This window comes from Cheilinus undulatus, linkage group 3, assembly GCF_018320785.1.
Source record: "Cheilinus undulatus linkage group 3, ASM1832078v1, whole genome shotgun sequence".
Taxonomy (NCBI): domain Eukaryota; kingdom Metazoa; phylum Chordata; class Actinopteri; order Labriformes; family Labridae; genus Cheilinus; species Cheilinus undulatus.
The window spans coordinates 11,084,285-11,101,171 of NC_054867.1; the positions used below are offsets into that span (position 1 = coordinate 11,084,285).

Genomic DNA, 16,887 nt, shown 5'->3' on the forward strand with positions numbered 1-16,887 from the left:
TCGGTGGAAAGCCGATCTTAAAATGAGCTTCAGCAGACCACTGGACGTTCACCTGTTGGACTTACTTGCAGGTGTTGCTCCCAGAAACATCGACGGAGGTAAGACAACTTTTAATGAAGTTAAATTTATGTAGCCTGTTAATCACTGAACAAGTAGCCTATTTCTTTTTGTACCTAATCCGCTTTACCTGTAGGCCTACAGGAGTTAGTGAAACTTGTAAAAACTGTAAGTTAGCTTATTTAGGTCTGTTTAGATAAATTAGCCGACTGACTTATAGAGATCAGTTTTTTACTCGACGATTTTTTTTCAATTTAACCCCGTTTGTTCCACTCATTGGATTTTTTTCAATATCCCGGGAAAAGTTGGAGGGAAATAACAGGTAACATAGTGATTTGAAAACATACTAATATGGTTTGAGCTCATTATTTTTTTTTGCAAAACCATAATATTCAAAAAGGGCTAGCTTAAATGAAGCTAATTTTGAAAAATGCTGATCTCTAGAACCTAGAACGCCATGATGTACTAGGGGATTTTGGGAAAATGCTGTACTCTGATTGGCTCTACTCTTTGGAACGTCATGACGCACAGACAGCAGCAAGTTGTCCTGTGTGGATTTACATCTGTGTTATTTTATCAGGAGTTAAAACAGAATCAAATTAAGTTTAATTCATAAGCCAGACAGCCTAAATATTTATTTCCAGTGGCTGTTCTTTATGGTCAACCTGTTAACAAAGACTAAATGTGTTCTCATTTCGTCCAAAATAAAAGAAATGCACAGGATTTGATAAAGGCCTGAGTGTTAAAGGGACATTTCGACATTTTTGAAGTTGGCCCACATGAGATACCTATAAGTAAAAGTGGCATTAGCCTCCAGTGATTTTTTTTTCTTTTTTTATTTAACCTTTATTCATCCAGATTAAAAAATAATAATAATAATAATAAAAAAACCATTGAGACTGAAATCTCTTTCACAAGGGTGACCTGGCCAAGAGGTCAGCAGCACACGTCATAATAAATAATACATATTCAAGAGACAGATAATACACAATTATTTTATGATTTTAGTGAGCATCGCTCCTTTAAGAAGGACTTGCTAGTTGTTATCACTGGAGGCTAATGCCACTTCAACTACTAGGTACTTAATACAAGCCAACTTCAAAAATAGTGAAATATTCATTTAACAGGCCTCTTTGTGTGCTGGTGGGTTAGTAGTGTGGTACAGATGTAGTAAGGAAAAGTTTGTTTTTCACTTCATTATTATTTGTTTACTTAAACACATTTAATGTTTGAAGTAAACGTGAATCTTCATGAACCATTTTGACTTTGTCGCCTTCAGTTGACGCACCTTTCATCCTGGAGCATCCTGTCGAAGATGGAATCCGTGAGGACGTCGAGGTGGCCCCAGTGGTCGCCGTTCCTGATGAAGAGCAGGATATAGGTGAGTATGAAGGTGAGTATGGTATTCCTTTTGCAGGTGAGGGCGAAGGATTTCCCATCCTCATCTCATCCGACGACTCAGATGATGAGACGGACGATGAATCTGATGATGAGGTCCAAAACATCCTGGACTTTAGAGCACGGTGGTTCAATGATGAAGACTGGGATGACGGGGAAGACTCAGGTTATGAGTCCATGTCTGAGGACGAAGAGGAGGAAGATGAAGAGGATTATATCAGACCTCGTTCCCCTCTTGAGTTTCCTCCGGTCCCCGCTGGACTTCCTGGACCTCCAATCCCTCCCCCTCCTCCTCCTGCAGGACCTTCTGTCTCTGCTGGACTACCTGCTCCAGAGGATTCTGTTCCGTCCACCTCAGGCCAGGGCCTGAAGAGAAGCAGGGAAGACAGCGCTGCAGCACAGGAGGGTGCGAAGAGGCAGAGGATGGACGAGGATGTGGACGATGAGCAGCCCTCCACCTCTGAAGTCAGCTCTTCTGTCCAGAGCAGAACCTGGTGCTGGCAGCCTCCATATGATGACAGCGACTCGGATTAAAACCGACGTCCTGTTTGATGGGACAGTTTGGGAAATTCCAAAAACTTTGTGTCCAGGAGGTGCCAGAAATCACCTTTAACCCAGGTTATAATGGTCCAGGATTTTTTTGAATTTTATTTTTTATTTCATTTCAATTTTAGGTTAGTAAAAGCTAGTTTACTATCACTTTAACGCCGGTTTGTTGGTTTAGTTTTTAGTTTGCAAAAATGCTTTGTTTTAGTTTACTTCTTAATAGTTTTTATGTTAGTTTTTTAAGTACACAATACAGTTTTAGTGTGTTTTTGTTTTTTGGCAAAAATACTTGTATGTATTTATTTGTTTATTTGTATGAATTTTTATTAATGTATTTATTGATCTATTTATCTATTTATTTATGTACTAATGTATTTATCTAGTTTTGGTTTCCAGGTTGATTTTCACACTCTCAATTTTCTTTATTGTGTTACTTTTTTAATAACCTTGCCGAAAGCTTTTCTGACATTGTTGGTGTGCACCAAGGCTGCCCATTAAGGGGGATAAAGGGTAAAGCTTTCTGGGGCCCAGCCAAAAGGGGGCCTACAGAGGTCAGGAAAACCATGGTCCATTTCAAAGTTAAGCTGTGATAACCATATTTTAATTTTTACCTGAATAATAACCAGTAATATCAAGGCATCAAAAATGTATTTTATTTATTTATGCTGTAGCGTGATGCAGAATTACACAGTCGCAAGGGGCAAAAAGGGGATAGCAGCAAAAATTGGTTAAGGGGAAAAAGGTGGCAAAAATTCGGCAGATATGCGTTTGTATCAATGAATCACAACAGTAGAGGGTGGATTCACTGGCTTTTTCAGGGACCAATTCTGTGGGCACGCCTGGTGACCACTCAGGTCAGACTACTTTTTAGAATTAGAATTAGACTATTATATGATTTTGTTGTTGAAATGAATGTTAGGATGCTTGAACCAGGTAAGGTAAGTAAGGTCAGCTCATCCTTTCCAAGACAGAGGGAAGGCTTTAAGAAGAATCAACTTCAGATATTTCTTAATTTCAACTTTAGCTTATTTAAAAATATTTGAAATGCACTTTAATTCTCTCTTTGTTGTATTTGTTTTTTTATTAAAGGAATAGACAACTGCATCAAACCAAGGAGGAGTTAGGATTTTTAACATTTTGATTTTAAATCTCCTTCATATCTAAATTTTGATTTATTGGCTCAGTTGTTGTTCTTTTTGTACTTTGTTGTGTCTTTCTGTTTTTTTCCCCCTTGTTTTTCATGCAGACACGGAGAGGAAGGCCCGCCACGGAGAGAAGCGCATACCCCAGACCAGATGAGAAGGATGGATGACTACAGGACCAGCTGGAGAGTGGTGGTCGCCTTTTTATGCAGACATCCAAGTATGTAATCCCCTCATTAAAAATCCTGGATTTTATTTATTATGCTGGTTTTATTTATTACTTTATATCCTACAGCAGCACAAATGTGTAGAAGTTTTGTTCAAATGTATTCAAACTTCTCTTTCTGTCTCACAGGACCGGGATCTTCTGTGTTTTTGGCATTCGCTGAGCAGCTGAACATAAACCAATGGATCGACCCCCTGCCCCTCTATTTCCACACCAGCACCACCCTCTTCAGCCAGCAGCCCAGAGACGAGGACCGCCCCAGCATGACCAGCACTGAGGATGCTTGTTTCCATGTGCTTCGTCGGTGCTTGTTGGTTTGGGACGCTCCTCACATATCACGAAGGAGTCTTTGATGCAGACCTGTAACTGAGGAGACAGAAGACTAAGAAACTATTATTTCCTGTTCCACAGTTCCTTTCCTGTCTCAAACCCTACCTATTCCAATTCACTCTGCATCATTTAAGAAATGGAATGGATTATAATAAAATTTCATCTGGAACAACTGAAGGAAAAGAATATGCTCAATAAATTAATCAGAGCTAAAGAATATGGAGGTCTAGTGGTTTCTAATCTCCAGAGCTACTTTAGTGCAACACAAATAAACACAATAATGATATGGTCGAATGAAAGACAAGCTCAAACTCAAACTCAAACGTGCTTTATTGGCATGAACAAATGTGTCATGTTATTGCCAAAGCATTACATAGAAAAATAAACACATTAAATTGATAAAATAAAATAACAGCATTTTTTTAAATAATCATGACTATATTATAGAACAGAGCAAAATAATAGCTATAGGATTTACATGTATGCTATTACATCTTGTGATTCAGAGTTAAACATTGAACAATAAATATATATGTAAATTTTGCATGTAAACATATTTACAGAACACTGAATTAATAATCAGAGTTTTATACTAAATAATATCTAGCAAAAAAACTTGTCTAGCTGTGTGACATGCTGTAACATACTCAGCTGACAGTTTTACTGTTGAAATTTCCTCTCCAAGTAGGATTTGAATTTGCCTCTTACTGGGGAGGGCAGCAAAACCTGGGATTATATCATTAAATTTGGGAAAATAAATTTCTCGAACTTTTTCATTTCTTGGACAGTTTATTTAAAAATGGATCTCTGTTTCCACCTCTCCTGTCTGACACTGTCTGCAGACTCTCTGAGATCTTCCTGTCCAGTTTTTCTTATGCCATACTGTTTCAATGGCAAGTTTATGATCACTGAGTCTGTATTTACTGAGTGTTTATCTTTGTTTGGTTTGTTTTATTATGACTAAGTATTTGGCCAATTGAAATCCTCTTTCTAGTGAGTTATAACATTGTAATTTATTTATGTATCCATACCAGTATCGTTAAAACCTTATTATGCATGGGTGAAAGGGACTACTTAAATTTGAGAGGACTTAATCAGTGGATAGAAAACACTTTGAAAAGCTGGAAAAATATATGCAAGGCTCAAAAAATAGATGAGGACTTACTTATCCTCAGAGAAATGGCATGGGACCCCAAATTTGAGCCCAATAAGACAGATAATGAACTGCAAATCTTCTTCAAAATGATCAAAAACATATTCATAAATATTTACCAATAACAGATATACATTCAAAAGTGAACAAATCAGTAAAATCAGGTTGCTGGAGGAAATGTGGTGAGAAAAGGCCAATTATTCTCACCTTTTTTTGCTCAGTATAAAATGAATTTTGGCACTCCATCATGAAAGCAATCATTACTATATTTGACATGAAAACTCGACCTCACCAAGTGCATATTATCTTTGAAAAGTCACCCCCAGAGTACATACTGAAAAGCTATGCACTGGAAAGATTCTGCCTTTTTAAGTGGCAGATGTTAAACTACTGATCTTCAACAAGTTTTGACATTTTTTTTACAATGATAAGAAACTAGAGAAATTTTAGATATTAAACATGATTCTTGATCTAAAAATTTTTTTTTCTTTTTATGTGCAGTTGAGATCTTCATCATCACTGACTAGACTTCAAACAACGGTGATTCTGTGCCTCTCCACTCTTCCTCCAGACTCTGGGACCTTGAAGAGTGGAGAGGCACAGAATCAGCGTTGCTTGGAGTCCAGTGTGAAGTTTCCACAGTCAGTGATGATTTGGGCTGCCATGGCATCTGCTGGTGTTGGTCCACTGTGTTTTCTGATGTCCACAGTCAACGCAGCCATCTACCAGGACATTTTAGAGCACTTCATGATTCCTTCTGCTGACAAGCTTTATGGAGATGCTGATTTCATTTTCCAGCAGGACTTGGCACCTGCCCACACTGCCAAAGGTACCAAAAGCTGGTTCAATGACCATGGTGTTATTGTGCTTGATTGGCCAGAAAACTGGCCTGACCTGAACCCCATAGAGAATCTATGGGGTATTGTCAAGAGGAAGATGAGAAACACCAGACCCAACAATGCAGATGACCTGAAGGCCGCTATCAAAGCAACCTGGGCTTCCATTACAGCTGAGCAGTGCCACAGGCTGATGGCCTCGATGCCACACCACATTGATGCTGTAATTCATGCAAAAGGAGGCCCAACCAAGTATTGAGTGCAAAGAAATGAACATACTTTTCAGAAGCCTGACATTTCTGTGTAAAATATGTTTTTTATTAATCTTTTGTAATATTCTAATTTTTTGAGACACTGAATTTTGGGTTTTCTTATCTGTAAGCCACAATGATGGACATTTCAAGAAATAAAGGCTTGAAATATTTCACTCTGTGCAGTGAGTCTAGATAATATACGGGTTTCACTTTCTGAAAAGTAAATTTTGTCTTTAACTTGTGATAAAATGTTTTGTGAAATGTGCTTGTTCTTATGCTTTGTCTTTGCTATAAAATCTGTTCAAAATGTGAAATAAAGACAACAAAGCAATAAATCATTATTATTTAATGTTTGTCATTAATTATGAATCCACAACACAGCAGTTTGTTTAGTGAGTAGGAAAAAAAAACGTGAGTATTTACATCTACTGTCATCCACGACACAGTTTATACTCATGCTAACACGATAAAGACTTTTATATACAAGAAAACTTCTGAGCATCATCAGCGTACAAAGAACAGCCGTCGTAGTAAATCACTCTCTGGATCATCGATGCAAAATACACAAAGAAAATAAAAAGGTCCTGTAGATGCCCTGAAATATTAGACAAAAGGAACAAGTTTGTTTGTAGTTTAGGTTTAAAAACATCAGAAAGAACAAGGCAAGACGAACACAATCTACATGTTTACAAGGTTCATCCTTTATGAACGTATAAATACACTCTGTCCTTTTTTATACACAGAAATCACCTCTGAAATTTCCTCTGTGCACTGAGTATCCTCTTCTCTTCTTCATCACAGCATTTACAACAAAAACAAGCACAGTCAGTTCAGTGGTTTTAGTTTCACGACATGCTCACTGCTTATCTAACCAGTGATTTAGTCTGTGTAAATTATCTGGAAAACAGATGAAATTAGCAAATTAAATAATCTTCACATGCTCCCTCCTCTTCATTTCTGCATGAGATTAGTTTAAAAAAGTCGATTTAAGGGACATGTTCTTATGTAGCTCTGCAAAAAATGTCTTTATATTAATAAGAAAACAGGAAACCTCAAGGAACAAAACCCAAATTAATAAAAAAACAGCACATTTTTTCAGAAATGTGAACTCCCTCTTAACAAGAATGTTCTTATGTATATTCAAGCAGGCTGAGGGTTGTAATCGGGATTTCTAAACCACCAGCAAACAGTTAAATAAGTCAGACAAAGCCTCTTTAACCAGTTTAAGTCTTAAAGTACTAAGAAAGTATTTATTTATTTGTATGCCCCCACACTGGTGATAGCTGATCCAGGAGGCCTTTTGTTCTCGGGTTGTTTATTCATACATTGACATTCTTGTGAACGTGATACCTCACAAATACTTTGAGAGATTTTCTTCGAGCTTTAGGGTTCAGCTGTAGAGAGAGCAGTTGCACAAATGCAAGACCCTACATGATTTTAAGCCCAAATTTGGGCCAGATCTGCCCCGTCTGATGGTGATGATGGGGAGGTGTGTCCTGAGTCAAGGCTTGTCACAGATGATAATTTGTCCAAGTAATCCTCTAGGATTACTTGGACAAATACCTGTTGAGGTTTCAAACGCATTACTTCACTGTTCCCCTACCAACTCAGCGCCTCCAGGAATCATAAATATCAAATGTATTTGATATTTTCAACAGCAGTAGTGTAGTGTGTATGGCTGGTGTAGCGATTAGTGCAGGTATAGCTGTAGTATCGCATCAGTTTTATCAGAAATGGATCAAATTTCTTTTTTAAAACAAGAAAAAAAAGCCACACTAAAAGCTTGTCTTAGCAGAGAAAATGTTTCTATATGTCTCCTGATGGCCTTTGGCATTAAATTTTGGCCATCAATAAGCTCAGCTGTCCATATATAACAGCAACGCCAGCCACTTGAGGTTAGGTTTCACCTGCGGCTGTGCATGCCCCACTATCTAATTGTCTCTTGTCACTCTGATTAGTTTAGATTGAATGTGACAGAAATTTTTTGTATCAAATGCTTTGTATCATAGATTTCCAAGATGAACGTGATATATACACACATGGACAAATTTGTCGGTACACTTCCATTAAAGAAAGGAAAAACCCACAATGGTCACTGAAATAACTTGAAACTGATCAAAGTTATAATAAATAATAATTCACTGAAAATTGACAAATGAAGATCAGACACTGTTTCTGAATTGTGGTTCAACATCAATATTTTTAAAAAACAAAAGGATGAAACTGGTTTGGACTAAAATGATGGTATACCTAGAACAGCTATGAAGTAATGTGACCATAGGGACATGTTAAACTAAGGTGCGTCCCAGGTGTCATCAAACTTGTCATCAGTCAGTCTGCTTATTTAAAGGCTGAAAAGTAGTCACTGAGCTGTTTGGTATCATGATGTGTAGCACGCTGAACATGGAGCACAGAAAGCTAAGGAGACAGTTGTCCCAGGAGATTAGAAAGAAAATGATAGACAAGCATGTTAAAGGCTGTAGGACCATCTCCAAGCAGCTTGATGTTCCTGCGACTACAGCTGAACATACTATTCAGAAGTTAAAGGTCCACAGGACTGTAGCCAACCTCCCTGGAGGTGGCCTCAAGAGTTAAAATTGATGACAGATTGAAGATATGGATAATACGAATGGTAACCAAAGAGCCCAGAACAACTTCCAAAGAGATTAGAGGTGAACTCCAAGGTCAAGGTACATCAGTGTCAGAATGCACCATTTGTCACTGTTTGAGCCAAAGTGGACTTAAAGGATGATTAACGATGAAGACTCCACTGCTGAAAGAAAATAGAAAAAAAAGGGGCTGGAATTTAACAAAATGCATGTTTTCAAACCACAGAGCTTCTGGGAGTGGTTTTTTCTTTCTTTAACAGAAGTGTACCAACAATTATGTCCATGTGTGTACCATGTAGTCATGAAACAGTCTGTCAGGCATGCAAGGTTAGTAGAACATAGGATGATAAAAGGAAAGGAGTGTAACAGAAAAACAATGAAGTCTATGAGTTAGTCAGTGTGACTGTACCCTCAGTAGGAAAACATGGGCACAGCAGACATTGCTCTGTGCAGGAAAACAATTTAAAAACATCCATGATCTGCTGAAATAAAACTAGAGAACATAAACTAAACAAATGTATTTCTTAAGGTCAGGGGGTCACGTCAGGGTGGCAGGGTACCAAAATAAAGGAACAAAAGCTATGTTGTAATGATCTGGTACGAGTTATAGTGAGAATGAAACCAGCATCAGGTCAAACAAAAGAGGCTTTTGATTGGCTGAATCTGCCATGATGTTATTGTTCTTCAGATAAGGGAGCTAAGAGCAGTTCACAGTTCTTATTTTTCTTTCTAACCAAAGAAGAGAGGAGGGAGGAGGCTGGTTATGAGATGGCAGAATAAATAATCAGAGCAGCAGGTTAAAATGACATTTCTAAAACATAAAACCTTCACAGTACTTTGACACTGGGATCAGAAAGATTCAACATTACCGTGTGATTCAAGTGATTCTTCCTCCTGAACTTAAAAAACATCAGTGCACATGACTTTTCCAGTGCTTCATGACTAGTTTCACCTTTGTGGATCGCTCTCAGTCTCTGTAATCACTGAGCATGCATATAAAACTGTTTATTAAAATATGTACAGGGCATTACCTTCATAAAAAATGGCAAAAGTGTATAATTATTATATTTTCTATAAATGCCATCCATCTGATTCCTTGCACATGTTTCACCTTCTCTGCTAAAAAAGAAAACCTTCACAAGTCACTGATGCGTTTAAACATCACAAGCTTTAAATGTATTATTTATAAACCCCAGAAATTACTGGATGTGACATTTTTCAGGAGCTGCAGAGACGAAAACCTGTGTTTGTGTCCAAAATCATCGACACATCAATCAGCTACTAATGCCTTTTTCTGCATATTTTACATCAGCTTCACCTTCAATCTAAAGTATAAGGACTAAATATAACCTATTTATATGTTTCCTTTTTTTACATTTAAATACATTTTTAAATTCTTGTTGGGAAGTTTCAACTTTTTCCTGGCTCTGTCAGACCCATTGTGTGAATTAATATAATGCAGAATTCAGAGCCTTTACATGTCTGTGGATTCTTGTTATGTCATTAAAAGCCAACTTGAAGAGGAACTACACCTCAGACAACTTCCTTTTAGCTAAAAAAGATCTATAGTTGGGGCCAGAATCTTGACAGTAAAGTAAAAAGTACAAAGGAATATGCATTTCCCTTTACAGGCTATAGCAAGTTTTTATTTTAGGCCCTTGCACACCAGACACATTTTCCTTGTAAAGGTTAGACTGCAGCCTGTTGCACCAGCTGTACCAAAGTTCTGTCTAAAGAGTAAAGTCCACACTAAACTCTACGTTGTTACTAGTTTAGTCTTAACTTAGTTTATGTCATTGTTTGGTTGCACCGTGGAGACATAAGGTTGGTCTTAACTAGGACAGCTTTATGTCCAAACAAAACAAAATATTGCTGAAGATATGACGTTTTCACTTAGTTTACCCAATCAGTGAAAAGCATTTTTAACCCCGTGTTTGATCCAGTGCTGCCTCTTGTGTCGAATTGTCTCTAAACAGGCTAACGGCTAAAAATAACTTATGCTAACTGCCACTAATCCTCAGAGAGCATCGAGTGTGGAAGAAACATTTGAATAAGAATTTTGCCCAGGTGATTATTAAATGCAAACATGTCACAGTGAACTAAGTGTGATCTTAGTATTATCATTATTTAATTTCCTCCTAGCCAACCTCGCTCTAAAGAGACCCATACTGATCATGACAGTGTAAGATAAAACACCACTGACCTTATGGTCTGTGTGTAATGGAAAACTTAATTTCATCTTCCACTCTAAAGTATCTCTGTTCACTAGAGATCATACAAAACACAGTGGGCTTCCCCAATGCAAATTTGGTTTGAAAATTGTGATGATCTCCTCATTTTCATGTAATTTATTCATGTTGATAATTTACATTGTCTTTGGTGTGCAAAGGCCTTTAGTCCAGTCTTCCTCATAAAAAAAAAAAAAAAAAAAAAAATTGAACATACACATAGTTTTTGTAGACAAATTTACACTGGGTTGAGATTCTGCAAACAGAGAAAGATAACCTCTGTTTCTAAAAATACCTGCCTATGTTTGGACTAGGTCTGATTCGGCTCTGGACTGCCATGGTCATGTAGAATCTAGTCCACATGACTGCATCTTGAATCAGCGCTCATGGCTACATAAACAACTAGATTTGCCAATAGGTTTGTGTGTGTTTGTGTCACAGACTAAAGGAGTGAGTGGACGCCCACGTCCCTGTCCATGACAGTCTAAAGCAGTAGTTCTCAACCAGGCTAACCTCAGGACCAACCAAAAGCAATCCAAATTTCCAAAGATTATCCACAGCTCATAATGTAATTGTATAATAAAAAATGCTGGACACATTTTACACCCCACTATCCAATAATAACACCAATAACACCTTTAGGAATAACCTCATTATTATGAGAAAAGCAGCTCTATTATTGCAAGAAAATAAGATAAATAAGCAGCTCTGTGAAACACTTTTGGGTTCCAACCCACCAGTTGAGAACCACTGGATTTAAGTCATATTTTAAATTGAAGGGTAGAAGCATCCTAGCTGACCCTCTGGGGTGTAGTCACTCTTAAAGTCTATGTTTTCAAATTTCTCTGTCCACAGAGATCCTCCCTTTGTTCTTATATAAATAACATGCAACCTCATAATAATCCCATAGAACCGTCTCTTCTTTAACATTCCTTCATCTGATAAAAAAATACGTGAAATGTTTTGTTAGACCTATTTTTTGGTGCTTTGATAAAGTGCAGCTTGTTTAAACATCTTCAGAGGGAGTGTTTTTTTTTCTTATAAAAAATGTTTAAATATTTGATGTTGGAAAATAAAATAAAATCAACAGCTGATCTGACACAGAGGGATATCCGTGCAACTTCAGGCTGGGGGTGATCAAAAAAAAAAAAGTACATTAACAGACATCACTATGAGGGATTCAGTGAAGGGACTGATAAAGTATTATGTCCTGATTAAACCAAAACAAACAGACCTCATACATGGACTCAGATATATGAGAAGGGCTGTGGTTAAGGGGGGGGGGGGGGGCGTTGCTGAGGAAAAAGATGATCTGAACCCCCATCTCTCGACTTTTACCTTCATTGATCAGGTCAGTTATTGATCGCCTGAGAGGAAACTTCCTCATTTCATCCTTCAGTTTTTCCTTCAGCCAATCTCCTTGCTTCTCTTTCTTTCCTCTGACAAAGTTTCTGATCTGTCTATTTCACTTCTAAGAGTTTCTTAAATCACCCTCTGATGTTTCACTCCTCGCTGATGCCATGCTCCCACGCCACCTTGGCCTGCTCCTCCTTGGTGGCGGCAATGATGGGCTGGGAGATCTTGCGTGGCATTGGTCGGGGAGCAGGAGGAGGAGGAGCAGACTGGGTGCTGAGGGGGTCTTCTTCAGGGATGCAGCCCTCTCTGAGGTAGGGTTTGGGGGGCAGAACCGGTGGGGGCTCATGGAGGTGGTAGAGTGGCGGGTGGTGGGGGAGGTAGTGTGGGTGGAAGTGGTGGTGGTAGAAATGGTGGTGGTGTTGAGGGTGCTGCAGACCATCCTGCTGCTGTGGTGGTTGTGGAGCTCCGCTTGAGGCCGGGCTGGGAACCTGGGGTTGGATTTGACCTCCTGCCTGAGCCGGGGTGACTCCTCCTGGGGCAGAGTGGCTGCGGCAGGGTGGAACTTTGACCCCGTCCAGGACTTCAGGCTCAGAGACACTGTACCTGACGGGCTGGTAAGGAGAGTCCAGGTCCTCCTGGTCGGTGGTCCAGGCCTGGCTGCTTGGGACAGACTCCAGGGTGTCTGTGCGACTGGCTGGGGGGTCAGAGGAGGAGGCGGGGCCACCAAAGTTGCTCTCGCTGAGGGAGGAGACTCCGGAGCTGGCGCTCCCTGACAAGGTGGAGTTACTGCCATCCAGGATGGACTGAGGACTGGTGGGCGAGGCAGGTATAGGGTGAAGGGGAGACTGGAGAGAGAGAGAGGGGGAGAGAGGGGAGGCCATTCAGGGTGTTAGCAGTGTCATTTTGGCATTATCTGAAATTCAGTCTTGCTCTTTAGATTTAAATGACTTTTAATTTTAGTCATTAGTCATTTTTAATCTTTACAGTTTTAATCTACGTTAAGTCAGCGAAAACACAAAACATTTAAGTCCAGTTTTAGTGAGTAAAAAGTAGTCACATTTTAGCTTTTAATTTTAATGGCTGCAATCACCATCTTTGAACTAATTTAATTGCCCATATTTGAATTAATATAAGCTAAAAAGAGCAGAATGGACTAAATGGTGGTGTGGCTGATAAGGGACAGTAGGAAGGAGGGAGAGGGCGTGTCTTACTCTCCCTCCCTACAAACCCTCTCCATATTTGAAAGGCATCTATTGAAACTCCTGGGTAGATGAACCTCAGCTGAGGTTTAGTTACTCTTTAAAGCAGAAGTACAAAGGAGACAGCAGACAAACATGAAGGATTTTTCTTCATCTGTTTCTCTTAAATCTTAATGGTTAAACTTACTGAGTCCACAGAAAAATAATATAATAAAACTAAAGTGCTAACTGTTTTGAGTATAACAACATTAAAAATAATCTGATAAGGAAATCTGGGATAGGGAAGCACACACAGACAGATTAAACAGTCTTATCTCTGCTAAATATTTCTCTGGCTGGCTTGTTAGGTCTAAGAAAATATAAAATATATTCAATGACTTAAATTCTGAGGATGTAGTTTGTGACTTTACTTTAAATGAACTTCTCTGCAGTTTCATTTAAAGTCATCATGCTAATTAAAGTCATGCAAAACAAGAGAGTGAAATTATAAACCATTCTGGCCACAGCGTGGACAAGAATGGACCAAAAACAGGCCCACAGACCAACAGACAGACAGCGAATCAGCAGTCAGAGTGAAGAGGAGAGGGAGGAAGAGGAAAAGGAGGAGGAGGATACCTTTCTTAAGGAGCGCGCGGGGAGAGCTGGAGGGAGGTCGCTGACCTGGTGGTGGAAAGCATCAAAGTGCATCGACAGGTGTTGGCCTACAGGGGGAGACACAGCAGGACTGACTGAGAGAGATGCACATACACTCACACACCCATGCACACCATAGACCGGATATAAAGATGGACGACAGAACAGCGCACCAGAAGTGAAACAAAAACATTTAGAGCTCCCCCTGCTGACTGGCTGCAGAATAGACCTTTTGTATCTGATGCCACACAGTCCTTTTGGCCCAGCCTTGCTTGGACAGCAAAAGGGGAATGCTACTCTCTGGATGTTAGTGCCAAAAAATGTTTACATTTTAAAATGTCACTATGAGACACATCTAAATCATTTTATGAAGTCTAAACTAGCATTTTCCATAGCAATGTCTTATTTAAGAGAGAAGCACTGAATGGGCTAAAGCTAACACTAGCAAACGCTGGTGTTCCAGTTTAAAAGGAGACCCTGTTTATTGGTGATTTTCAGCAGAATGAGGAACATGGCAAAGCAGATTGACTAGCAAGATTCCATTTCATCTGGCAAATCCATCTCGTAATGCTCCAGTCTGAAACAATCGTGCCACATCTGAGAACGGACCTGACCAATCAGAGGCACAAGCTATGGATGGAGAAATACTGGAAGTCGATAGCAATGGCTGCCAGTAGTGTAGTGGTTAGCTTGGATGTATGTAGCTATAATATAGTGGCAGTTACATCAAAACTGGATCATATTTGTTTATCAAATAAAGAGAATAAAGCCACACTGAAAGCTTTTCTTTGTGGAATATATGGTTTTGCATTTCTCCTGACTAGCCTCTGCATGAGTTTTACCCCCCAACAAGCTCCTTCGTTTGTAAACTATAAAAAGTGCCAGCCTGCCAAGCCCATATTACTTCTAGAGCACTGCTGGTGAATGCCTTTTTTGCATAGTTTCTAGGCTATTATGTAGCAAAGAAATTCTGAAAACTCATCTGGTGACCCCCCCAAAAAATCTCTTGCAGTGAATACCGACCTAGACTTTCATACATGCAAGGAGAAGGTGGAGACATGTTGTCCACCTTTAAACAACGGTCAATGATGCACACACACACCTCAGAGAAGAAGAGGAGGAGGAGAAAGAGGGTTTGGGAGAGGAAGAGGAGGGAGATGATATAGACTTAAAGAAAGAGAGGGAGGTAGAGGTTTTCAGAGAGGGAGAGGTCAGACTAGAGAGGAAGTGGAGGAGTGTTTGGGACAGGAAGTGGTTTTCTAAAAAGCCTCTAATTTCAAGTACATTTTAGTGTCAAATGTACTCAGATGAGGCTCAAATGAACAAAGTGGAGTGAACACTGATCTGCCTTTTATTTGGGCAGTGATAAAGTAGCTTGGATGAGGCTCAAACCTTCTCAGACACAGAGGGAATTATGACCAGAAGTGGGCACAGATGACCAAAGATTTAACTTTGTTAACTGTGAATCCGTTAACAGCAGTAAATCAGTTCATCTTTACTGGTAGAATCCAAAAACAACAAAAACATCAGCTTTGTGCACTTTCATCAGACTTGAGTTATAAACTGACTGTGATGACTCAAGATGACTACACACTCAATCCAGCAGGGATGAAATTTCATGAACTGTCTTATTGCAAAGGTGACATCCACCACACTACCACAATAGAAGTCACTGAGCTCTTCCAATTAGTGTCACAAATGTTTGCAAATGGAGACTGCTTGATTTTAAACACTCGGGCAACAGGTCTGATTGAAACACCTGCAATAATTAACAGGTATGGCCAAATATTTTCGTCCATATTGTAAATCTGTTGTGTTTGGACACACTTTTTCTGAAGTCAAATTGATCACCATGTTTCTTCACCAAAAAGATATCATATATTTTTATTTAAACTGGCCCTCTCTTATGAGGTCTGCATATTTCCTCCAGTATATAAATGTGAACTTAAGAAAAACTAAAGAGCAATAATAGCAGAATAACTGGAAAAAAGTCAAAAATGTGGAAAAGGAAAATAATATGGGTATTCATTTCATATTTTCAATTTTTACCCTTAAAACTCATCCATCCATCCATCCGTTTTCTCTGCTGCTTATCCCGTTTGGGGTCACGGGGGTGCTGGAACCTATCCCAGCTGTCATTGGGCGAGAGGCGGGGTACACCCTGGACTGGTCACCAGTCAATCACAGGGCTGACATATAGAGACGGACAACCAGTCACACTTACACCTATGGCCAATTCAGAGTCACCAATTAACCTAATGAGCATGTTTTTGGTGGTAGGAGGAAGCTGGAGTACCTGGAGAGAATCCTCGTGTGCGTGGGGAGAACATGCATGGTCCACACAGAAAGGCCCTGACCTGGAAGCAAACCGGGGGCCTTCTTGCTGTGAGGCAACAGCGCTTACCCCTGAGCTGCCATGCAGTCCCTTCTTTAAAACTCATTATTTCGAAATAAAACTCATATTTTACCTTTAAAAACTCATGATTTTGAAATTTATGTCATATTTTGACCTTTAAAACACATCATTTCAAATTTGTCATATTTTGATCGTTAAAACTCTCGATCTTGACTTTTATCTCATACACTGACCTTTAAAAAAACCCATGATTTTGACTTTCATCTCATATTTTAACCTTCAAAACTCATGATTTCATATATCTATGTATACATTTACATTTTTATTTATATCTCTTACATATGTGTTAATTTTAATTTTGTGTTTGACATTTTGGACTAATAAGGTTGACTCGTTATCTCAGATAATACTTGCAACATACAAAGTGCAGTTATTTTTTCATGTTTGTGGTCTGTAATGTTTCTGAAATCATAGATTTTTAAATCATCTGCTGCACCTTGTGTGCCCTCATTGATGCATTACAATTCCTGTTATACAAGTCAGTAACAAGTTTCATCATTTTTT

At 39.1% G+C, this 16,887-nt stretch overlaps 1 protein-coding gene across 1 annotated transcript in view; it reads right to left on the minus strand.

The window, feature by feature from the left end:
• Positions 1–12,102: 12,102 nt before the first annotated feature.
• Positions 12,103–16,887, minus strand: part of LOC121506749 (dedicator of cytokinesis protein 3-like) — a 172,513-nt gene continuing 167,728 nt past the window's right edge. The window contains exons 53-54 of the mRNA XM_041782604.1: positions 13,950–14,035; positions 12,103–12,980 (exon numbers count right to left, since the gene is read on the minus strand). Of these exons, the coding sequence (XP_041638538.1) occupies positions 12,282–12,980; positions 13,950–14,035 (785 nt within the window). The 3' untranslated portion in view covers positions 12,103–12,281. The remainder of the gene's footprint in view (positions 12,981–13,949; positions 14,036–16,887) is intronic.